The sequence below is a fragment of the Chrysemys picta genome, chromosome 20 (assembly GCF_011386835.1).
Source record: "Chrysemys picta bellii isolate R12L10 chromosome 20, ASM1138683v2, whole genome shotgun sequence".
Classification (NCBI taxonomy): Eukaryota; Metazoa; Chordata; order Testudines; family Emydidae; genus Chrysemys; species Chrysemys picta.
In genome coordinates this window covers 3292215-3316484 of record NC_088810.1, presented here as the reverse complement: position 1 = coordinate 3316484, position 24270 = coordinate 3292215, and the positions used below count along the sequence as shown (strand labels likewise).

Sequence of the window (24270 nt, the reverse complement as noted above, 5' to 3'; positions counted from 1 at the left end):
AAATAAAAGGAAGTATTTCTGCACGCAACGCATAGTCAGCCTGGGAAACTCTGTGTGAAGTATTTCTTCACACAATGCATCCGAAGAAGTGAGGTTTTTACTCACGAAAGCTTATGCCCAAATAAATCTGTTAGTCTTTAAGGTGCCACCAGACTCAATGTTGTTTTTGTGGATACAGACTAACACGGCTACCCCCTGATACTTCACACAATGCAGAATCAGATTTTGCAACTCTTTGTCAGGGTTATATTATGCTATGTTCTCATTGACTCATTGCGAGGTTCCTAAGGGCCTAAACACTTTTAAAAATAGGATTTAGACCCTTTTGCAAATGTTACCCTTTTTTTCAACAAACACAGGAAAAAAAGCTCCACTGGGAGTAAAGATGACATGATGGGAAGCATAATGACACAAGGACATAGAAAAGGACAGACCATAAAAAACCTAATTCTCCAAAATAATCTAAAAATGAGAAAAACCAAGAATCCATATATTTTGTAAAAATGACAGATTCATGCATTCCAAGGCTGGAAGGGACGAGTGTGATCATCTCGTCTGACCTCCTGGGTCACACGGGCCAGAGACTGCCCCAAAACAATTCCAAGAGCAGAGCTTTTAGACAAACATCCCAGCTGGATTTAACATTGCCAGTGATGGAGGATCCACCACGACCCTTGGGAAATGGCTCAAATGCTCAGTTACTCTGACCATTAAAAATTGAGACCTCATTTCCAGTCTGAATTTGTCTAGGTTCAACTTCTCTTCACTGGATCATGTTAAACCTTCCTCTGCTAGACTGAAGATCCCGTTATGAAATATTTGTTCCCCAGGCAGGTACTTTGAGACTGTGATCAAATCACCCCTTCACCTTCTCTTTGTTAAGCTAAATAGATTGCACTCCTTGAGTTTCTCATTGTAAGGCAGGTTTTCTAATCCAGTAATCATTCTCGTTGCTCTTCTATGAATCAGGCCAAAAAATTCACTTGCTAAAAATAAGAATTTTGGGATCAAGAGGAAGTTACATGTCCCAGTGAACAGAATTCTTTCTCCATGCAAATATCAACAATTCCATCCATTTCCCTATCCAACCAGCTCTGTCCTCAAGTTGTCGTTGGTTTGGCAGTTGCGTGCACGTTGCTGGTACCTCAGAAACTCTTCCTCCATGGTGAGATACAAGATGGGGTTGAGGCAGCTGCTGAAATATGTCAGGACATAAGCAAAAGCCCTTCCTCTGTTCAAAAGAGACAGAGGGTAATTAGCTGACATCATCAAGAAGTAGAAGACGTGATACGGCAGCCAGCAGAGGAAAAAGGTCGGGATCAAACCAAGAAGGATCTTGAGTGGCTTGGTGGACTGGATCAGCCTGTTCCTTCTCAGCTTGGAAGCTAGAATAATGTAGAATGTTGGAATCAAGATCAAGGCGAATGGGATCAGAAACCCGACCAGGAACTGGATTGCAATGGCGGCCTTCACCCTCCATTCATCCCCTCGGAAATTCAGGCTGGTGCTGTCAGGTGAGAGGAGGGATTCCCAGAGATCACCTTACCGCAAGCTGAACCCAAGAGACAGGGCCCACATGCCCAAACCCATAATGAAAGCTAATGGTGGCGTGCGGTCGTTCCGGGCCCACTCAGGGCGTGCCACGAGGATGCAGCGATCGACACTGATGGTGGTGAGGAAGAAGGCGCTGGAGAACATGTGGAAGGAGGTGATGCTGCTGCTCAGCATGTTGGCCCCATTTAAGTCCAGGATGAAGAAGGAGGTGAATCTGAGGGGCAGGAAGATGATGAAGATGAAATCGGACAGGGCCCGGTTCCAGAACCACACGGCACTGGCCGTCCTCTCCACATGGCAGCTGGCAACAAAGAAGATGTAGCCGTTCAATGCCACTCCGGCGAGGAAGGCCATGCCACACAGCACCAGGAAAGGAACTTGGAGGTACTCCATTCTTGGAAAAGGTACAGTCACAATAGCCCCTCCTTCTCCTCGCGGCTCAGCTTGGGCAGTGCAGATGTTGTGCTGAGCAAAGGAAGGAAGAGCAATGAAAAAGGCTCCAGGAGATGACAGCCGCAGAGTTTATAATCTCCTCAGAGTTTGAAAACTCCCCAGGTCTGACCTCTGACAACAGGCCCCGCAAATAATTTCAACCGGTTCTAACCAGAGCGGATGAGGGGAGGGGATTGGAGCCACTGGAAGGGGGAAGATCCGGGGGCAGTGGTGTGGGGGCAGGACAGAAGGAGATCCAGTGAGTAAGCTGGGGGGTTTACCTCATTATCTTACCCGTGACTTGGGGGATGCAGCGTCTCAGAGTCGACCCCCATCCAAGGTCCCCAACGCAATGCCTGCAGCTCTCCTGGACTGGCTCAGCCCGGAGGAGGAAGCCGTTCATGTGAGGGTGTATCTGGGGCGGGGAGAACAATGAGTGGAGATCACAGCATGTGGCTGGGTCCAAATACTTCTGCAAAGACTGGAAGGCCTCTGGCACCCACAGCTACATGCAGACGTTATGTGAACCACAAGCTCCTGTTAGAATATAGATATTCAGGTCAGCCTGTAAAAGCCCACACTTTAAGAACTTAGGTGTATTTTTACCACTTTGCTAGTTACAAGCGTATAAAAACAAAGAATCAAAATCACAGTCCGCCTGTGTATGGGCCTCCTCTCACTAGGATAATTCGTTAATGATCAGGAGGATGGTGTGGATTTCCCCGTCTACAAGTTTGCAGATGACACTAAACTGGGAGGTGTGGTATCTACACTGGAGGGTAGGGATAGGATACAGAGGGACCTAGACAAATTAGAGGATTGGGCCAAAAGAAACCTGATGAGGTTCAACAAGGACAAGTGCAGAGTCCTGCATTTAGGATGGAAGAATCCCATGCACTGTTACAGACTAGGGACCGAATGGCTAGGCAGCAGTTCTTCAGAAAAAGACCTAGGGGTTACAGTGGATGACAAGCTGGATATGAGTCGACAGTTGTGCCCTTGTTGCCAGGAAGGCTAACAGCATTTTGGGCTGTATAAGTACGAGTGTTGCCGGCAGATCGAGGGATGTGATCATTCCCCTGTATTTGGTGTTGATGAGGTCTCATCTGGAATACTGTGTCCAGTTTTTAGCCTCACTCTACAAGAAGGATTTGGAAAAATTGAAAAGAGTCCACCGGAGGGAAACAAAAATGATTAGAGGCCAGAGCACATGATTTATGAGGAGAGGCTGAGGGAACTGGGATTATTTAGTCTGCAGAATAGAGGAAGAATGTGGGGGGATTTAATAGCTGCTTTCAACTACCTGAAAGGTGGTTCCAAAGAGAATGGGTCTAGGCTGTTCTCAGTGGTACCAGATGACAGAAGAAGGAGTAATGACCTCAAGTTGAAAGTGGGGGAGGTCTAGGTTGGATATTAGGAAAAACCTTTTCACTAGGAGGCTGGTGAAGCACTGGAATGGGTTACCTAGGGAGGTGGAGAAATCTTCCTTAGAGTTTTTTAAGGTCAGGTTTGATAAAGCCCTGGCTGTGATGGTTTCGTTGGGGATTGGTTCTGCTTTGAGCCGGAGGTTGGACTAGATAGACTGAGATCCCTTCCAACCCTGATATTCTATGATTCTATGACAGTCTGAGGTCTGTTCTTAGGCTAAGGCCTTTGGCTAAGCAGCAGGGGCAGCCATAAGTGGGAAGTGAACAGTCACATCCTCACATCCCAAACCAGTCACACTGAAATAAGGAGGTATTGGGCTGTGTGACAGACCCAGACCAGTGGGGTACAGGAGTCTGGTCGAGGGCAAATATACTGGTCACTGGATGAGTAGTTTTCTGTTCCCTGAGTGACCAGAGCAGGGCTGCACTAGAGTAATCAGGAACCTGCTAGAACCAGTTAAGGCAGGCAGGCTAATTAGAACACCTGGAGCCAATTAAGAAGAAGCTGCTAGAATCAATTAAGGCAGGCTAATCAGGGCACCTGGGTTTTAAAAGGATCTCACTTCAGTTTGTGGGGTGAGTGTGAGGAGCTGGGAGCAAGAGGCGCAAGGAGCTGAGAGGGTGTGCGTGTGCTGCTGGAGGACCGAGGAGCACAAGCATTGTCAGACACCAGGAGGAAGGTCCTGTGGTGAGAATAAGGAAAGTGTTTGGAGGAGGCCATGGGGAAGTAGCCCAGGGAGTTGTAGCTGTCATGCAGCTGTTACAGGAGGCACTATAGACAGCTGCAATCCCCAGGGCCCTGGGCTGGAACCCGGAGTAGAGGGCAGGCCCGGATTCCCTGTAAACCTCCCAATTGACCTGGACTGTGGGTTCTTCCAGAGGGGAAGGTCTCTGGGCTGTTCCCCAACCCACATGGTGAATCTCTGAGGCAAGAAAATCCGCCAATAAGCGCAGGACCCACCAAGATAGAGGAGGAACTTTGTCACAGCTGTTAGGAAGACTATCCTTTCCTGATAGTACCCATCACCACCAGATAAAGAAACAGATCTTAAGATGGTTAAAGAAAACTTAATTTGATAGCATCCTGTCTGGCAAGAAATCACTTCTCAATGGTTGTGGTTGTGAAACCCTCATTTCTGTATGTTTCATCTTTATTGCCCACACTTTTCTATTGTCAATCTGTCTGGTTCTCTAATTGTTTCTGTCTGACGTATAATTCATTTTGCTAGGTGGAAATTCATTAGGGTAGTGGGATACAATTGGTTAGAGAATTATTTTACAATATGTTATGACTGGTTAGTTACATTTCAGTAAGATGATTGATTAAGGTATAGCTGAAAATATTACTATATAAATTGGGGTCAAACAGGAAGGGAGGGAATGGAAATTGGAATTATGCTTGCTGGAAATTAACCCCAATGAACATCACATTGTCTGCACTACGGACTGCTGGTCTTTTGCTGTTTGCTGTCTGCTTGACAAGAATCAGGGAAGTGGGAGGGTGGAGGAAAAGCCCTCTAACATCTTGGTGCCATGATTCAGATGTATCGCATTGGACAGGTGAGTAGCAGCCAGGTAAGTCCCCCTCCTCAAGAGTCTGTGCGGCTGCTTGGAGAGGGTATCACAGACTCTCATGATGGTAGTTACGGGGTCTGGTCAGTGGTGGACCGACCTGTTGCCTTTGCCTCTGGACTTTTGAGTGCTGTGGAACTTAAATATGGATGGTGTGAAAAGGTGTAGTGATGTACCTACTGAGGGGTAGGGAAATTCAAATACCTCACGGGAATGCAGAAGATAATAATCCAGCTCCATCATGACCACCTCTGGCTGTTAAACATGCATACTATTTTACAGGGACAAGTGAGTGGGCAGCGTATGGCAAAGTGGTTACTGGCACTACAAGCTGAAAACATTACAGGTCTGTCTCATCTTACGCTGGGGTTACGTTCCGCAGTCAACGCCTAAAGCGAAAATCGCATATAGTCAAAATTACATTGAGTGTAATGGCGGGCGGAATTACCCGCACTACAGAAACAGTATTTAAATTTTTTTTTTTTTTTTTTTTTGCTGACCGCGTAAAGCTGAAATCGCGCATGTTAAATGCACGTAAGATGCGACAGACCTGTACTGCAGAAGGGTTAAAGGAACCTGTGGTCTGGGTAGCTGGATTACACCTTCACATTGGTGAAGCCAGCCCAGGTAAAAGCCAACACCAAGTGTTTCGGGTGGCTAATCCCAGTCAGGTAAAGGAGGGGACAAAGGGATAGTTTTTGGATGGAAATTGTATGTATCGGGGGGTGAAAATCTGCAGGCTTAGCTGCTGTGGAAATCAGAGGAACTGAGACAGTCAGCACCATTGGTTTCTCACTAGAAGTAAGGTCAGTACAAGAGGCAGAACTGGCAGCCTTCCTTACAATTTTAACTGAAGTAGATCCCAAATTTGAGGCAGAATGTTGGGTGGTGGTGGATTCAGATGATGTATTTTGTGGGGTCACATGGATGCTGAGATGGTGGGCGGATAATCATTTCAGGACAACTGACAGCTCCACAATCAAGCATGCTAGCTGGTGGAAACGAGTGGAGGAGCTTAGTCACAGCTTTGCATGAAGCAATGTGGTAAAAGTAAAGGCACACAAGTAGGGTGAGCAGATATCCTGATTTTATAGAGACAGTCCCGATTTTGGGGTCTTTTTCTTATATAGGCTCCTATTACCCCCCAACCCCTGTTCTGATTTTTCACATTTGATGTCTGGTCACCCTAGACACAAAAAAACAGGACCCCTAAGCAAAGGGAATAACCTGGTTGATACAAAGGCTAAGCGGGCTGCAACAGAGGCACCCACATTGCCATGGGAACCACAGCCGAGTGTGCTGCTACCACTGTAGCAGTGGTAAGAAGAAGTGGGGTGGACAGGGATCCATGGCGGTCGAATTCAGGAGTTGCAAGAATCTGACCCAGGTCTGGAAGGCATCACAAAACTTGGGGATAGACATGGGCCAAAAGTGGTACTAAGGGAAGATATTTGGTGTGTCCTAACAACTGAAGGACCAGTAAAGCTATGTCCTCAAGGAAGCCAGACAACTTTCTTAAGTTGGGTGCATGGGAGCTTGGCAGGGGGACACCCTGGGTTTGAGGAGGCACTCTGAACTTTAAAAAATTGTGCTGGTGGCCAGGAATGGCAGCCGATTTAAAATCTTTGCCAGGCACAATCCACCTGACAAGGTGCTAAGGGGAGACTTAATGAGACATGCCCCAAGGGGACCTTGGGAAAGAATACAAATTGACTACACAAGACCCCTACCACCAGATCACAGACAAAAATGATTCATGTTGGTGGTGGTGGATACTTTCAGCAGGTGGGTGGATGCGTTCCCCACACAGTATCAAACAGCCCAGGTAACTGCAAAAAAATTGGTAAATGAGGTATTAACTTGTTGGGGGGTCCCAAAGGTGATTGACTCAGACCAAAGAGCTGCTTTCCAGTCAAATCTGTTAGGGGATGTCAAGGCTCCTTCCCCACTCCGAACTTTAGGGTACAGATGTGGGAGCCTGCATGAAAACTTCTAAGCTTAACTACCAGCTTAGATCTGCTTTTGCTGCCACCAATCCCAATGTGCTAACTCCCTTCCCTGGGTAGCCTTGAGAGACTCTCCACCAATTCCCTGGTGAACACTGATCCAAAACCCCTTGGATCTTAAAACAAGGAAAAATCAATCAGGTTCTTAAAAAGAAGGCTTTTAATTAAAGAAAGAAAGGTAAAAATCATCTTTGTAAAATCAGGATGGAAAATAACTTTACAGGGTAATCAGATTCAAAGAGCCCAGAGGAACCCCCTCTAGCCTTAAGTTCAAAGCTACAGCAAACAGAGATAAACACTCTAGCAAAAGGTACATTTACAAGTTGAGAAAACAAAGATTAAACTAACACGCCTTGCCTGGCTCTTACTTACAAGTTTGAAATATGAGAGACTTGTTCAGAAAGATTTGGAGAGCCTGGATTGATGTCTGGTCCCTCTTAGTCCCAAGAGCGAACAACCCCCAAAATAAAGAGCACAAACAAAAGCCTCCCCCCCCACCAAGATTTGAAAGTATCTTGTCCCCTTATTGGTCCTTTGGGTCACGTGTCAGCCAGGTTACCTGAGCTTCTTAACCCTTTAGAGGTAAAAGGATTTTGGAGTCTCTGGCCAGGAGAGATTTTATAGTATTGTACACAGGAGGGCTGTTACCCTTCCCTTTCTAGTTATGACAGGGGAGCTCTCAGCCCTCACTGTAATCACACAGTTGTTCCCTATGGCTTATCACCCACTAGCTGCAGGGCAGGTGGAACGCATGAACCACGCCATCAAAAGTGAGCTGAGAAAGAGAGTGTAAATGGGAGGAAAAAACTGGTTACTGTTACTTCCCTTTGTCTTAATGAGAATAAGGGCACGAGAATAAAGGGCACTGGATTTTCTCCATACAAAGCTCTCATGGGAAGGCCCATGTAACGGTGGGAAAATCCACTTACCCCAGTATCTGGGGAAGTCACTACACACACCTAACACAAGAATGGATTTTAGCCCTAATCGACCATGTGAAACAGGTACAGAAGGCAGTGTCCTGGCAAGACAAGCAAGGAGCAGAAAGAGTCAAAGCATGGTACGACCTGCCCTGGGAGCGTGATCTACCCACGGTGGGAGATCTAGCAATGTACAAAATTCCAGGTCAACACCACCCATTCCCAGCTCCTCAAAGGAAGGGCCCCTACCTGGGCCTTGACCGATTGGGGCCCAGCCTGTTTCTATTGGGTACAGAAAATGGAGGGCAACAGTGGGTTCACTGCACACAGATAAAGTGAAAACAGGGGATTGGGAAAGGAGACGCATACATTCTGTCATGTGTGTATTACAGGTTAACCCACAAAGGAGAAAAAGATGGGAATTCCCTGGCCCTGGAGGGAATGATCATTACTGCTAATCACAATTGTTACCGTTATAAATTCTACTCAAATCCCACGATGTGCAGTGTGAAAAGGAGGAAATACATGGATTGCTACACCCACAGCTAGTGGAAATGAAGCTAATTAGGACTATAAGAATTTCCCCATAGAAAGATGTACCACCAACCCTCAAACAGGAATTTGGCAGTGTCGATATATGGTTTATAGATTAGATGGGGGAATCCCAACCCGGTGGAGAATAAAATGGATTTATTTGGGTTTAGACCCCATTGCGAGTTGGGCATCTGAGTGCAAAAGACAAGCACACTTCTGTGAGCTATTTTCAGGTAAACCTGCAGCTTTGGGGCAAGTAAGTCAGACCCTGGGTCTGTGTTGGAGCAGACGGGAGTATCTGGCTCAGCAAGACAGGGTGCTGGAGTCCTGAGCTGGCAGGGAAAAGAGGGATAGAAGTAGTCTTGGTACATTGGGGGCAGCTCCCAAGGCAGTTTTTGTGATCCAACCCATCACAGTGGTGTAGTCGAGCGGGATCTGTGCACAGCTGATTGCTTTGAGATAGTGGTAGTGATTTTAAGTGAGTTTTAAGTGTGCTGGCTGGAGAACAGACAAAGTGGTTACTGGCTTGTTATTTTCTGTTTGCTTATTTCGGGTAAGGGAAGTAGGGACAGAAAAGGAAACGAAATAAGTGAGAAGGAAGATCAGAAGAAGCTAAAACTGCATAGGGTGCAAATTGCCCAGAAAGGCTGAACACTGGGCACTGTGAAAGTCTCTGTTAACTAAGAATCCCCTGAGCTGAGTGCATCCCAGTTTCAGTGAACTGCAGGGGGGTGAGTCCCAGCAGAAGAAAGCAGTAAAATGACGACCAGTGAAGCAGCTACCAAACTAGAGCTGGCTAGACTGGAAGCAACAGAGAAAGAAAACGAACATAAGGGACGGATAGAAGTAAGACAATCAGAAATTAATGCAGAAAAAGCCAGGGAGGAAACTGCCCACAAGAGAGCTATGGAGGCAGAGACCGCAAGGGTGGAGGCAGAGGCAGCTGCCCACAAGAGAGCTAGGGAGGCCCAGAGGGAGGCCCAAAAGCATGAACTGGCTCTAATGTAGGTGAAAAGACAAAACCCTCCACCTGCTGGCTCCACTTCCTCAAATATCCATAAATGGGAGCGACTGTGTCCACAGTATGACGACTCCAGTGATATTGCGGAATATTTCCTTTTTGTCCCACAAATACTTCTTTACATCATCACTGCACATATTCAGGAAGTGTTTCTGAATAACGAGATCGCACATCCCTCCTGGGGTGTATGAACCCTCTTGGGAAAAGAACACCCCACAATTAGAATGTGACGTTACCATGTGTAACCACAATGATACTTCCATGGAAGATGATCCCCAAAAGGTGTGATTGTTATGTACATATTACACAAGGCATAAAATTCCCTTTGGGACATTGGGTGTATGATGAGTTAACCATTTTGCAAAATGTAACCCTGCAGGTGCTATGGAAGCCAAGTTGGAAGAACCTGAATTTAAATTGGCCACAGCCTGGAGCTGTGAATATGTCCCAAGGAATGGTGGGTGGACCAAAATCATCCCAACTGTACTGTGTACATAAAAGGATGGAAAAAACAATTTGATTGGTGGGTGAGGGGGCGCACCTGGAATCGTCGTTGGACAAGGGGATTGTAGGCAGTAGGGAACACTCTGCTGGGCACATGGAATCTGGGAGATGCGTGTGTAACCAAACAATTGATGAGCCAAAATGTGAGATTTCAGCAAGAAATCAATGAATGAATGGCACAGCAACTATCAGCAATTGCCACGGGATGGAGGACGGTAGTAGAGGTGAACCTGCGGGTAACTCATTGGGCAGGAACCCTTGTGACCTGGGCAGGATGGCTTCAGAAGGCTAACGTGTGTGTAGGTTAATGCTCAGTTAATAATGTTAATGGATATCATGAGAGACGCTTGGTCAGAACAATGGCTTTTGGTGTTAAATTGGGAGGCTAACCCATATAGATCCACACTTGGGAAAATATACCCATCCACCTGGAAAATATCCCCGACCTGTGGGGCCAGTACTTGTGTAATTGTAACCATGATACAATGGGAAGGGAATGCAACTAAGGTGGTCCCCCTGAACCCTCTAGGAGTAACAGGGGGGCATTTAGGGGTAAAGTATATGGGGCATGGGGTATTCTGTTGGGAGTGTATGCAATCCTGTAATGTAACACTAGGAGGCAAAACCATACCAGTAGATGAGCAAATTATAAATGTCTATACATTGCGACCTGGATTGTGGTGCACTAATGGATCAGTGGACTGAATCATTGTAAACAATTGAACCAGCACCTGTTACCCCATCCCGTACCAAGTAGTGAAATTGGTGTAAACAATACAGAATTTCACTTTGGATATTCAATGGACACACAATATGGACCAGAGTATGCACAGATTACAGGAGCAACTCACTGCGACCGTCAATAGTTGGACAGACTTACAATACACACATCAGAACTGCATTGACAGAATTTTAACCCTATCGAAGGGGGAGAAACCGTGTCTTTGGTAGTGGCCGGGATGTTGAACTATACTATAGTGGTCAGGACTCTCAGAGTTGCTGTGGATTATCATGGCGGTTGGTGTGTTTTTAATATAGTTGTGTTACGTTGTATAGGGAAACAGTCAAGAGGGGCACAACCCTCTAAAGAACGGCCAATTATTATAACCCGTAAGTAATTTAATAGGCCCTCCAGCCTAATGTACTAGACAATCCAGACCCAAACTTATCAGGCCCACTAAAATGGGAAGTCTGGAGCATTAATTGGAATAGGTGTGGTATGCCCGTACCAGAGAAGGTGCAGGGGATTGTACCACACCAGGGGCAGTGGGACAGACAGAGCCTGTTCCACCGTGATGCCTGGCCCTATCAGGAAATGTGTCGCTGTATGTCCTATGCTTTTCCAGGGATACCTAGGCAGCAGGATCCCAAAAGAAAAAGAAAAAGGTGGAGTGTTACAATATAAATATTCAGGCCTGTCTGTATTGGCCTATACTTTAAGAAATTCGGTGTATTTTTATCACTTAGCTAGTTACAGGGGTATAAAAACAAAGAATCAAAACCACAGTCTGCCTGTATCTGGGCCTTCTCTCACCAGGAGAGTCTGAGGCCTGGTTCTTAGGCTCAGGCCTTTGGATAAGCAGCAGGGGCAGCCATAAACTGGAAAGCAAATGGTCACATCCTCATACCCCAAACCAGCCACACTGAAATAAGGGGGTATTGGGCTGTTAGGAAGACGATCCTGTCCTGATAGTGTCCATCTCCACCAGATAAAGAAACAGATCTTAATATGGTTAAAGAAAACTTAGTTTGATAGCATCCTGTCTGGCAAGAAATCACTTCTCAATGGCTGTGGTTGTGAAACCCTCATTTCAGTATGTTTTATCTTTATGGCCCCCAGTTTTCTATTGTTAATCTGTCTGGTTCTCTAATTGTCTGCTGTATAATTAATTTTGCTAGGTGTCAGTTAATTAATGTAGTGGGATATAATTGGTTAGAGAATTATGTTATAGTATGTTAGGATTGGTTGGTTACATTTCAGTAAAATGATTGGTTAAGGTATAGCTGAGAATATTACTATATAAACTGGGGTCAAACAGGAAGTGGGGGAAGGGAAATTGGAATCATGCTTGAGAGACATTAACCCCAATAAACATTGCATTGTCTGCACTACGGACTGCTGGTCTTTTGCTGCTTGCTGTCTGCTTGACAAGAACCAGGGAAGTGGGAGGGTGGAGGGAACACCCTCTAACAGCTCCCCTCTCCCTGCTGGGCCCTAGCAAGGTGTCTGCATTCGGCTTTCCACATCTGTGGGCAGGAGGGCGGGGCCCGCATTGGAGATCCGGGGCTGAGATAGCAACCTCCAGCCGACTCCACCATTCAAGGTCCCAGGAGCAGAGATGCCAGCTGGGACTCTGCTCTCCAGCCCCTCCTGGCTGGGGAAAGTGAACAGAGCCCTGCAGGGAGGGGGATGCGTGAGAGTCTCGTCCCTGCCTTTCGTTCAGGGAACCCACCCCTCGGCCCGGGCCACGTTACAGACCAGCCAAGGCTAAGGAAACCGTCGCTCTGTCTAGAGACCACACAAACCAAAGCCCGGCCTGCAACCTGCCTTCATCTCTCATGATTTGCCTGGAGGCCTCAGGCGTGGGGGCACTTTTCAGCTCAATGTGAGCTCCCAGAGTCAACAGGACTCCAGCCATCCTGGGATGCATCAACAGGGGAATCTCGATTAGGAGCAGGGAGGTGATTTTCCATGTGGATCCGGCCCTGGTACAACCACAGCTGGGATCCTCTGTCTGGTTCTGGTGCCCACCCTTCAAGAAGGTTGTTGAGCATCAGGAGAGGGGTCAGAGACAAGACTGGACCCCGAGCTCCACAGAGACAGACGCCAGGAGCTCAGTCAATTCAGTTTATCAAAGGACACGTCTACACTGGGAAGGTTGCACCGATGCAGCTGTGTCCCTGTAGCGGCTCAGTGAAGACACTGTCTATGCTGAGGTGAGAGCTTCTCCCATCGGCGTAGTTAATCCACCGCCGACCCCTGAGAGGTGGTAGCTGTGCTGACCGGAGAAGTGTTGTCTACACTGGGCGTTAGGTCGGTATAACAGCCTCACCCAGGGGGGCGGTTCCACACCCCCGAGTGACGTAGTTATACCAACATCACTTGCTAGTGTCATGATGGGGTGACTTGATTGCCAGTTTCTGACCAGCAACTGAATTGTGTGGATGCTCCCCTCTACTGGCCAGTTGGATTTACAGCCATCGTCATCCCTTTGGAAAACAGTCTATAGCAGTGGTTATCAACCGGGGGTACACAGAGATCTTCCAGCGGGTACATCGACTCCTCTAGATATTAGCCTATTGAAAACTAGGCAACATGCAAAGCACTAGCATAGCCAGTAGAAACTAAAATTTCATACAATGACTTGTTTATACTGCTCTATGTACTGTCCACTGAAATGTAAGTAGAAAATTGATATTCCAATGATTTATTGTATCATTATATGGTAAAATGAGAGTCAACTATTTATCAGTACGAGTGTGCTGTGACCCTTGTATTTTTATGTCTGATTTTGTAAACAAGTAGTTTTTCCAGTGAGGAGAAGCTTCGGGATACACAAGACAAATGAGGCTCCTGAAAGGATGAGAAAGCCGCTCAGAGAGCTGAGCTGCGGCCGCATCGTTGAAAACATTCCAGTAATCTGGAAAGGTTGAGAGCCACTGGTCTATAGGGTCTTTGCACACTGACATGTGGCCACCTCTGGGGTGGGGCATGGAGGCTATTTATACAAGTGACAGGGAGGGATTTGGTGTGGAGGGCTGAAGTGGGGAGTGGGGTGGGGTCAGGGTTTCTGGAAAAATTTGTGTACTAGGGATGCTGAGAGCCACTGACTCAAACTTTGAACCCTGTATATGATGGGAACCATTTCAATCCAGGGAGTGCGGTACCAGTGTGGGGGCAGTGAGGGATGTGGGGAGGCTGCTATGGGAAGCTGGTAGGGTTCTGGGCGGGCTGCTGTGGGGGGAAAGGGGGCAGGTAGGAACGTGGGGTAGGGGGTAGAGACAGATCTGGGGGGCAGGTGTTGTGGATTTCACCCTAGCATGGAAGGTGGAAGGTTTAATCTCACTTTCTTACCTATGTCCTGGGGGAATCAGACACGGCATCTCAGAATTGATTCCTGCAACACACATACACCAAGTGCAGCTCCCCCCCCCCCCGACCCATGGATGTGTCTGGGGGCAGGAAGCTGTCCTCTCGGGGGTGAACACGGGGGGTGGCTCAGCGGAGGTGGGAGTTGCTCACAAAGCCGGGTCTGCAAAGCCTCCAAGGCGGCCAGCTCCGTGCAAGCCTCAAACAGCTCGGCTCAGCACTCAGGCCTCTCGTGATGAAGGCTGTCGGATCCCGTGTGCAGAGACGGTCGCCCACATCCGCAGCAGCCACAGCCCGAGAGCAGGGCTGAGCTGCGGGCGCATCATTGCAAAAATTCAGCCTGTTCACACCTGGAGAAACACCAGACCCAGCTTGGGCCCCTGAAGTGCCGCTGGGTCGGGAGTGATTTGTGGGTGAACCCTGCCGCCCTTCACCCCCAGTCACCCCTCGAACATCCTGGAGAGACATTGCCAGGTGGCAGGTGGATTGTGACTCTTCGCTTAACTGGCTGTGAGCCACACGACATTGTGTCTTCTCCACGATTGGCCGGTGGATTGGTTGGACTCTAGAGAACAGCCAGTGACGTAGCAAATGGCGATAGCTGCATTAATTTTGGTCAGGAATGTCAGGATTCATTGAGACACTGGTTTTAAAAGCAACTGTGACCAGGTTCCCAGAGTGCAAGCTGGGCTGTGGGACTGTGGAGCCCTCCTGTCCCACCAACCTGGGATGTTCCTCTCACACTGTGATATTGTGTCAGGCTACAAACTTCTGGCAGGTCCTGCACTTACACAGCCATCCCCAGGCAGGGACACACCCAGCTGAGATCCACGAATGGCGTCCCAGCCACTCATGAACCATCAATAGGGAGGCTCCAGTCAATTCCCCCCGGCTTGCTGGCCTTGCAGCCCAGAAATGTACCATTCTGCACTGGTCAGAAGCCTGACCAGCGTAAGTTTATTACCCAGTTGTCACCTCCTCCGATGTGGAGAGCACAAACACCAGCCTTTGTAAACTGAGCTGAGATTTCCCAGCACTTCAACCAAACACACCGTTTTAGCTAGAATATAAATCAGGTTTATTAACTACAGCCAGATGGATTTTAAGTGATTATAAGCAGTGAGCATAGAGATCAAAGTTGGTTACCTAAGAAATAAAAGTAAATTCACAGTCTGAGTTCTGTAAACTAGACAGGATTTGAATCAAGCCATGACTCACCCTGGCAGATGGTACAAGGAGGTGACAGATCCTCAATACACAGGCTGGGCTTGTCTTCCAGCCTGATACCAAACTTTTCAAGGAAAAGTCTTTGTCTTCCAGTTGTGTTTCCAGGCGTTGAGTTGTGCGGGGAGTGAGGCCAAGCGGTGATGTCACTTCCCCTCTTTTGTAGTTTCTTCCAGTTTGCTGGAAATATATTTTGCTATGACTTGGGTCAAACAGTCTCCATTGTCTACGTGTTTTCACTGAGAAATTTCCATATTATACGGTTCCTGAGAGATTGGATTCTTGTGTGGTTGATGATTAACACTGATTAACGCTGTCCAGCTCCCCCATTGTCGTACCTGAAAGGCTGGTTGTGGGTGTTCCCAACATCACAACTTATTTCAGTAATACGCACATAGAAAACCTTCATAACTCCCCATACAATGACAGCGCATACAGTTCAACAGGTTATTAATTATCAACAGATCAAGAATTTTTTAATGCTACCTCACAAGGCACAGCCACACATTTTATTTAAAGTCCCCAATATTTTAAATACCACCTCACTCCATTGGCTTCTAAAACAGAGCTGGATATTTTAGGTTTTCTGAAACTTTTGGAAGAGTTTTGTATCATCTCCGACTCTTACAATTTGGTTGTGGCAGTCGTCATGCTTCTCATTTTCCTCCAAGCCCCCAGATCCTGGAATCATATGATTAGGTGGGAAATTCAGCTTTCTTTTCCATTTGTTTGTTTTTTTAACAAGTTTCTGGCCTTTGTTGTTACAGATAAAAGGTTGAAATGGCCCAAAAAAATCAGGAGGTAAAAAGAAGAACCCAAACTTTTCAAACTAATCTCATTTTGTTTTTAGAGGCGTCTCATGAGGTTTTAAGGCATGGACTTGGCAATAAAGATACAGGACTAGATTTTTAAAGTTGGCTAAGGGAATTAGGTGCCAAATTCCCATTGAGAGTGAATAGGTGTTAAGCACCTAACTCACTTAGGTACTTTTGAAAATCTCACCCATAGAAGCCTAAATGAATTCAATTACATCATGTAATGGCAGACAGCTAAAAAAGTGACAATTTTTAAAATGCTTATATACTTATTCTAGAAGTCCAAATAATAAGATGGGTGAACTAGAGTGCCTCATATTAAATAAGAAGATTGACATAATAGGCGTCACAGAAAATTGGTGGAATTTTCTCTATAAAAGATCACTCAAGAAAGTGATCTTGGAGTCACTATTGATAGTTCTTTGAAAACATCCACTCAATGTGCAGTGGCAGGTAAAAAAGAGAACAGAATATTGGGAATCATTAAGAACAGGATAAATAATAAGACTGAAAATATCATATTGCCTCTATATAAATCCATGGTACACCCACATCTTGAATACTGCGTGCAGATGTGGTCGCCCCATCTCAAAAAAGATATATTGGAATTGGAAAAGGTTCAGAAAAGGGCTACAAAAATGATTAGGCATATGGAACAGCTTCCATATGAGGAGAGATTAATAAGACTGGGACTTCTCAGCTTGGAAAAGAAACGACTAAGGGGGAATATGATTGAGGTATATAAAATCCTGACTGGTGTGGAGAAAGTAAATAGGGAAGTGTTATTTATGCTTCTCATAACACTAGAAGGGTCACCCAATGAAATTAATAGGCAGCTGGTGTAAAAGAAACAAATGGAAGTATTTCTTCATGCAACGTACAGTCAGCCTGTGGAACTCCTTGCCAGAGGATGTTGTGAAGGCCAAGACTTTAACAGGGTTCAAAAAAGAACTGGATAAATTCATGGAGGATAGGTCCATCAATGGCTATTAGCCAGGATGGGCAGGAATGGTGTCCCTAGCCTCTGTTTGACAGAAGCTGGGAATGGACAACAGGGGATGGATCACTCGATGATTCCCTGCTCTGTTCATTCCCTCTGGGGCACCTGGCAAAGGCCACTGTCGGAAGACAGGATACTGGGCTAGATGGAACTTTGGTCTGACTCAATATGGCCATTCTTATGATCTTAAGTTATGTCTCATTGACTCTCAGCTAGGTTCCTATGGGCCTAAACATTTTTAAAAATGGAACTTAGACCCTTTTGTTTAATAGACCCCTTGATCTTCAACAAACACAGGAAAGAAGAAGAGCTGGAGACGCACTGGGAGCAAACATGACATGGTCATGTCTTTTTGGGGGGAGGAATAGCTCAGTGGTTTGAGCATTGGTCTGCTAAACCCAGGGTTGTGAGTTCAATCTTTGAGGGGGCCATTTAGGATTCTGGGTTGAAAATTTGTCTGGGGATCGGTCCTGTTCTGAGCAGGGGGTTGGACTAGATACCTCCTGAGTCCCTTCCAACCCTGATATTCTATGATGAGAAGAATAATGACATGGAGAAAAGGACAGACCATAAAGAAACAAATGCCCCAATATAATCTAAAAATGAACAAAACCAAGACTAATATATTGAATTAAAATGATAGATTCCAAAGCTGGAAGGGACCAGTGTGATCATCTTGTCAGACCTCCCAGGTCACACGGGCTAGAGAACTGCCCCAAATAATTCCTAGAGCAGAGCTTTTAGAAAATCTTCCCAGCTTGATTTAAAATTGCCAGTGATGGAGGGTCCACCACAACCCTGGGGAAATGGCTCCAATGGTGAGTCTGAATTTGTCTAAGTTCAACTTCTGTTCACTGGATCGTGTTAGACACCTTTGTGACAGACCCAGACCAGTGGGGTACAGGAGTCTGGTCGAGGGCAAATATACTGGTCACTGGATGAACCGTTTTCTGTTCCCTGAGTGACCAGAGCAGGGGCTGCACTAGAGCAGTCAGGAACCTGCTAGAACCAATTAAGACAGGCAGGCTAATTAAGACAACTGGAGCCAATTAAGAACATACTAGAATCAATTATGGCAGGCAGGCTAATCAGGACACCTGGTTTAAAAAGGACCTCCCATCACTTAGTGGAGGGTGCGCAAGGAGCAGAGAGTGAGAAGCTGCTGGAGTACAAACGTGATCAGGGTTCAGGCGGAAGATCCTGCAGTGAGGATAAAGACGGTGCTGGGAGGGGACCATGGGGAAGTAGCCCAGGGAGTTGTTGCTGTCACACAGCTGATACAGGGAACATTGTAGACAGCTGCTATCCACAGGGCCCTGGGCTGCAACCTGGTGTAGAGAGTGGGCCCGGGTTCCCCCCATCGCCCCAACTTCTGGTCAGACACAGCAGACGTTGACCTGCTCTGTGAGCAATACCAGAAGGGAAGGTCTAGGAAAGGGATCTGGCCTGTCCCTGACCCATTAGGTGGGACACAGAGACTGCAAAGATTGTTCTCCATTTCCCCCAGGCTGGACAGTGATGAGATTATCTGAGTGAACGGCAGGTTTGAGCCTCTAGCAGAAGTGGCCAAACTGAGGGCTGCCGTGAACCTCTGAGGAGCAAATCCACCAAAAAGCGTAGGACCCACCAAGGCAAAGGAGGAACTTTGTCAGACCTTCCTCTCCTAGATTGAAGAGCCCATTATTAAATATTTGTTCCCCACGTAGGTACTTACAGACTATGATCAGGTCACCCCTTCACCATCTCTTTGTTAAGCTAAATACACTGCGCTCCTGGTGTCTCTCACTCTAAGGCAGGTTTTTGAACCCTGTAATCATTCTCATGGCTCTTCTCTGAATAAGGACAAAAAAAATCACAATTTGGGCATCAAGAGGAAGTTACATGTCCCAGCTAATGGAATTCTTTCTCCATGCAAATATTGACAATTCCACCCATTCCCCTATTCAGCCAGCTCTGACCCTGAGTTGTCCATGGTTTGGGGGTTACATGCAAATTCCCGGTACCTCAGAAACTCTTCCTCCATGGTGAGGTAGAATATGGGGTTGAGACAGCTGCTGAAATATGTCAGGACACAAGCAAAAGTGCTTCCTATGTTCAGAAGAGGCCGAGGGTATGTAGCTGAGATCTGCAAGAAGAACAAGACGTGATATGGCAGCCAGCAGAGGAAAAAGGTCGGGATCAAACCAAGAAGGATCTTGAGTGGCTTGGTGGACTGGATCAGCCTATTCCTTCTCAGCTTGGCAGCTAGAACGATGTAGCAGGTTGGGATTAATATCAAGGCTAGTGGGATCAGAAACCCAACCAGGAACTGGATCATAATGGCGGCCTTCACCCTGCCTTCATCTGGATGAAAATTCATGCTGGTGCTGGCAGGTGAGAGGAGGTATTCCCAGAGATCACCGTACCGTGAGCTGAAACCAGCAGACAGGGCCCACATGCCCAGAAACATCCCGAAAGCCAGCAGGGGCATGCGATGGTTCCAGGTCCACTCAGGGCGTGCCACAAGGATGCAGCGATCGACACTGAGGGTGGTGAGGAAGAAGGCGCTGGAGAACATGTGGAAGGAGGTGACGGCGCTGCTCAGCGTCTTGGCCCAGCTTAAGTCCAGGATGAAGATGGAGGTGAATCTGAGGGGCAGGAAGATGATGAAGATGAAATCGGTCATGGCCCGGCTCCAGAACCAAAAGGCACTGGCTGTCTTCTCCACATGGCAGTTAGCTAAAAAGAGGATGTAGCCATTCAGTGGCACCCCGGCAAGGAAGGCCATGCCACTCAGCACCAGGAAGAGAATTCGGAGGAACTCCATGCTTGGAAGAGTTGCAGTCACAATATCGCCTCCTTCACGTCAGGGCTCGGCGGGGTCAGCGCAGACGTTGTACTGAGCAAAGGATAGAAGAGCGATGAAACGGGCACCAGGAGGGGACATGGACAGAGTTTGGTTTCTACTAAATCAAATGTTTAAAAAACACACCCCTTTGCTTCTTGCTGAAAAGTTTTATTTCTAGGCAAGGGGAGCTGGCCAATGGAGGTGTCCAAGATACAGAGACAGAGATATAAGCGACCACCCCTGAAGACTCACTAAAATTCCCAAATAATCTTCTTGCTGTTAGTTTCCCAAAGGAGCTGGTTTTCCCATCTTGGTTAAAAAAAAAAAGGAATAATTGTTTCCCTCCCCTTTTAAAAAAAAATGAATTTTTTGAAAGTGATTCTTCTCCACCCCCTTCACTTTAAGTGGAGTTTTTGTTTGGTTTGGGCCATTTTGGGGGAGGGAGGAGTGTGAGATAGTGGAGCCTGGTGGCCAAAATCCCACCAAAAGAACCCAGGTATAGAAACCTCCAGTGATGGAGAGCAACTCCCCAAGAGGAGAAAATAAGATTGAAAAGACAACAATGACAAAAAAGCCACCTGGCAAAACACCAGAGGAAGAAAAGACCAGTAAGAAGTCAAAAGCTTTTTTTTTTTTAATTGCAAGAGTCTATTTTAGTGGATAGACAGGGAGTCCGGACTCCTGGGTTCCATCCCAGACTCTGTCACTGAACTGATTGAGGAGCCTGGACAAGTCACAGCATGGCTCTGTGCCTCAGTTTCCCCTCCAAATATTTGTCTGTTTAGAGTGTGAGCTCGCTGCGCCTAGGCCTGTTTCTCCCTGTGGGTCTGTCCAGCGTGACAGGGGACGCTGACCTTTGACAAGAAGACCCACAAATAATTTCAACCGGCTCTATCCAGAGCATCGAGGGGAAGGGATGGGGATAGCAGGAAGGGGAGATCAAGGGGGCAGTGGTGTGGGGGGGTGAGAATGAGATCCAGTGGGGCAGCTGGAGGGTTTACCTCATTTCCTTACCCGTGTCTTGGGGGACTCAGCGTCTCAGAGTTGACCCCCGTCCCAGGTCCCCAACGCGATGCCTGCAGCTCGCCCAGACTGGCTCATCTCAGAGCAGGGAGCTGTTCGTGTGGGGGTATATCTGGCAGGGCGGGGACAACGGGGAGACATCACAGGACGTGGCTGGGTCCGATCATGTCTGCAAAGCCTTGAAGGTTTTCATCACCCACAGCTACATGCAGATGTCAAACAAACCACAAGCTCTCCCCTGTGCTGGGGCCTAGCAAGGTGTCTGCATTGGCTGCCCGCATTCTGGGGCAGGTGAGTGCAGCAGAGAGCAGGGGCTGAGACAGCCATGTCCAGTTGACACCAGTGGGTGAGGTCCCAGGAGCAGAGACACCAGCTGGGACTCTGCCCTCGAACCGCTCCTGGCTGGGGAAAGCGAACAGAGCCCCGCTGGGAGGGGGATGCGTGAGAGTCTCGTCCCTGCCTTTCATGCAGGGAACCCACCGCTCCACCCGGGCCATGTTACAGACCAGCCAAGGCTAAGGAAACCCTCGCTGTGTGCTGGAGACCACACAAACCACAGCCCAGCCTGCAACCTGCCTTCATCTCATATCATTTGCCTGGAGGCCTCAGGCGTGGGGGCACTTTTCAGCTCAACGTGAGCTCCCAGAGCCAACAGGGCACTGGCTGTGCTGGGATGCATCAACAGGGGAGTCTCAATTAGGAGCAGGGAGCTGATTTTCCCTCTGGTCCGGCTCTGATGTGACCACAGCTGGGATCCTGTGTCCGGTTCTGGCACCCACCCTTCAAGAAGGATGTGCAGCAACTGGAGAGGGGTCAGAGTCGAGCCAAAAGAAGGATTAACGGACTGGACCCAGGCTGCAGGCATCGCGTTGGGGACCTGGGACGGGGGTCGACTCTGAGACGCTGAGTCCCCCAAGACATGGGTAAAACTTCCTACACCAGGAAGGCTGCACCGATTCAGCTGCACCGCTGTAGCGGCTCAGTGAAGACGCTGTCTATGCTGACGCGAGAGCTTCTTCCATCGGTGTAGTTAATCTCCTCCCCCAACCCAGGAGATGGTAGCTGAGTTGACAGAAGAAGGGTTGTTTACACCGGGCGTTAGGTCGGTATAACAGCGTCACCCAGGGCGGTGGGTTTTCCACACCCCCGAGCGACGGACTTACTCCAACATCAGTTGCTAGTGTAGACAAAGCGAAAGGGAAGGTGAAGGGGTGACTTGATTTCAATTTCTGACAAGCAACTGAATTTCACATGTGCTGCCATCTACTGGCCAGTTGGTTTTAATGACATTGTCAGCCCTGAGCCTTTGGATAAGGGTTTATAGCAGTGGTTCTCAACCAGGGGTACGTGTATCACTGGGGGTACGCACAGATCTTCCAAGGGGTACATCAACTCCTCTAGATATTTGTCTAGTTTTACAAAGGTACATGAAAAGCACTAGCATAGTCAGTACAAATTACAATTTCATACAATGACTTCTTTATACTGCTCTACATACTGTCCACTGAAATGTAAGGACAATATTTATATTCCAATTGATTTATTTTATAATTATATGGTAAAATGAGACAGTAAACCATCTGTCAGTACTAGTGTGCTGTGACAGTTGTATTTTTATGTCTGATTTTGTAAACAAGTAAGATTTAAGTGAGGTGCAAAGGGCAAAAGCTTCATGAATTTTGGCCGGGAATATCAGGATTTATTGAGACATTCATTTAAAAAGCCACATGCAACCTGGACTGTGGGGCAGGTCCAGGTATTCGGCGGCAATTCGGCGACGGTCCCTCACTCCATCTGGGAGCGAAGGACCTCCCGCCTAATTGCCGCCGCAGATCACGATCGCGGCTTTTTTTGTTTTGTTTTGTTTTGTTTTGGCTGCTTGGGGCGGCCAAAACCCTGGAGCCGGCCCTGGTTCTGATGAGACAGTAACGCTGTCTGGCTTCCCCATTGTCATACCTGAAAGGCTGGTTGTGGGTGTTCACAACATCACAACTTATTTCAGTAACACACACCTAGCAAAACTTCCTAACTCCCCATACAACGACAGCATATACAATTCAAGAGGATATTAATAATCAACAGATCAAGACTTTTTTAATGATACCTCACAAGGCAGACTTTGTTCACATATATATGACAGTGGTGAATATGGGGGTTCCAGGGCACTGTTTTGAGGTACAGATTGCCACAGCCACACATTTTATTTAAAGTCCCCAATATTTTAAACACCTCCTCACTTCATTGGCGGCCATAACAGAGCTGGATATTTCTGGTTTTCTGAAATTTTCGGTGGACTTTTCTAGCATCACCGAATCTTGCAATTTGGTTGTGGCATTCACCATTCTTGTCCTTTTCCTCCAAGCCGCAGATCCTGGAATTAGGTGGGAATTTCAGCTTTTCTTTTCTTTTTTAGGTAAGTTTCAAGCCTTCATTGTTGCAGAGAAAACCTTGTAATGGTCCCCAAAGGAAAAAAATCAGGAGGCAAAAAAGAAGAACCCAAATGTCTTTCTTTTCAAACCAATCTCATGATGTTTGAGGGGTGGCTCATGAGGTTTGAAGGCTTGGGCTTGGCAATGAAGAGACAGGACAAGATTTTTAAAACTGACTAAGGGAGTTAGATAATAAATTCCCATTGATGTTATGAGTTAAGCACCTAACTCATATAGGGGCTTTTGAAAATCTCACCCGTAGAAGCCTAAGTCAATTCAATTACATCACGTAATGGCAGACAGCTAAAAAGTGACATTTAAGTTCTTATAGATGTAAGCAGAGTCCGGATGAGCTCTACCCTGACATCTGGTGGTGAATTATGGCAAGTGTGGAAAAGAACTCCAGGGGCTGGTCTTGTTTGCATAGGCACACCCACTCGCCTGGCATGAAACAACAGCAACTCAAAGTGGTTACTTTGGCTGGTGTGGGATCCCCAGTTTCTCTGTTGGGGCAGGAAGAATAAAGTTTTGTTACCCTGATTCTGTGAATCAAAGCCAGTGGAACTGTTGTATGACAGAAGGACTGAGTGAGTCCTTCACCACTACCTAAGAAGCACTTGCTTGACAAGGAGCATGGGTTACAAAACCCAGTGAATTGAGGGACAGGTATTTGTACCTGATGGCATGCCCTCTCCCTCCCCCTCTCTTTGAGGGCTTGAAACACCAATTGTACCACCTTCTCTCTCCAGTGTTGCGTGTCAGAGCTAACTTTGATTTTATTAGGAGTCTAGTTATAGGCTGCTGAGCTGAATTCACTTTGGGCCAATGGTGCACTAGCACTGGGGCTCCCCTACTATGAGCTGAAATTGCTAAGAGCTGAAATCACAAAAGA

At 47.2% G+C, this 24270-nt stretch overlaps 1 protein-coding gene and 1 pseudogene across 1 annotated transcript; both read right to left on the bottom strand.

Moving 5' to 3' along the window:
• Positions 1-1080: 1080 nt before the first annotated feature.
• LOC101937618 (chemerin-like receptor 1) lies at positions 1081-1947 on the bottom strand (annotated as a pseudogene).
• Positions 1948-19038: 17091 nt separating this feature from the next.
• LOC101937906 (chemerin-like receptor 1) lies at positions 19039-19905 on the bottom strand. Its single transcript, XM_005312705.2, has one exon. The coding sequence runs from the start codon at positions 19903-19905 to the stop codon at positions 19039-19041; it is 867 nt and encodes a 288-aa protein (XP_005312762.2).
• Between the last annotated feature and the right edge of the window lie 4365 nt (positions 19906-24270).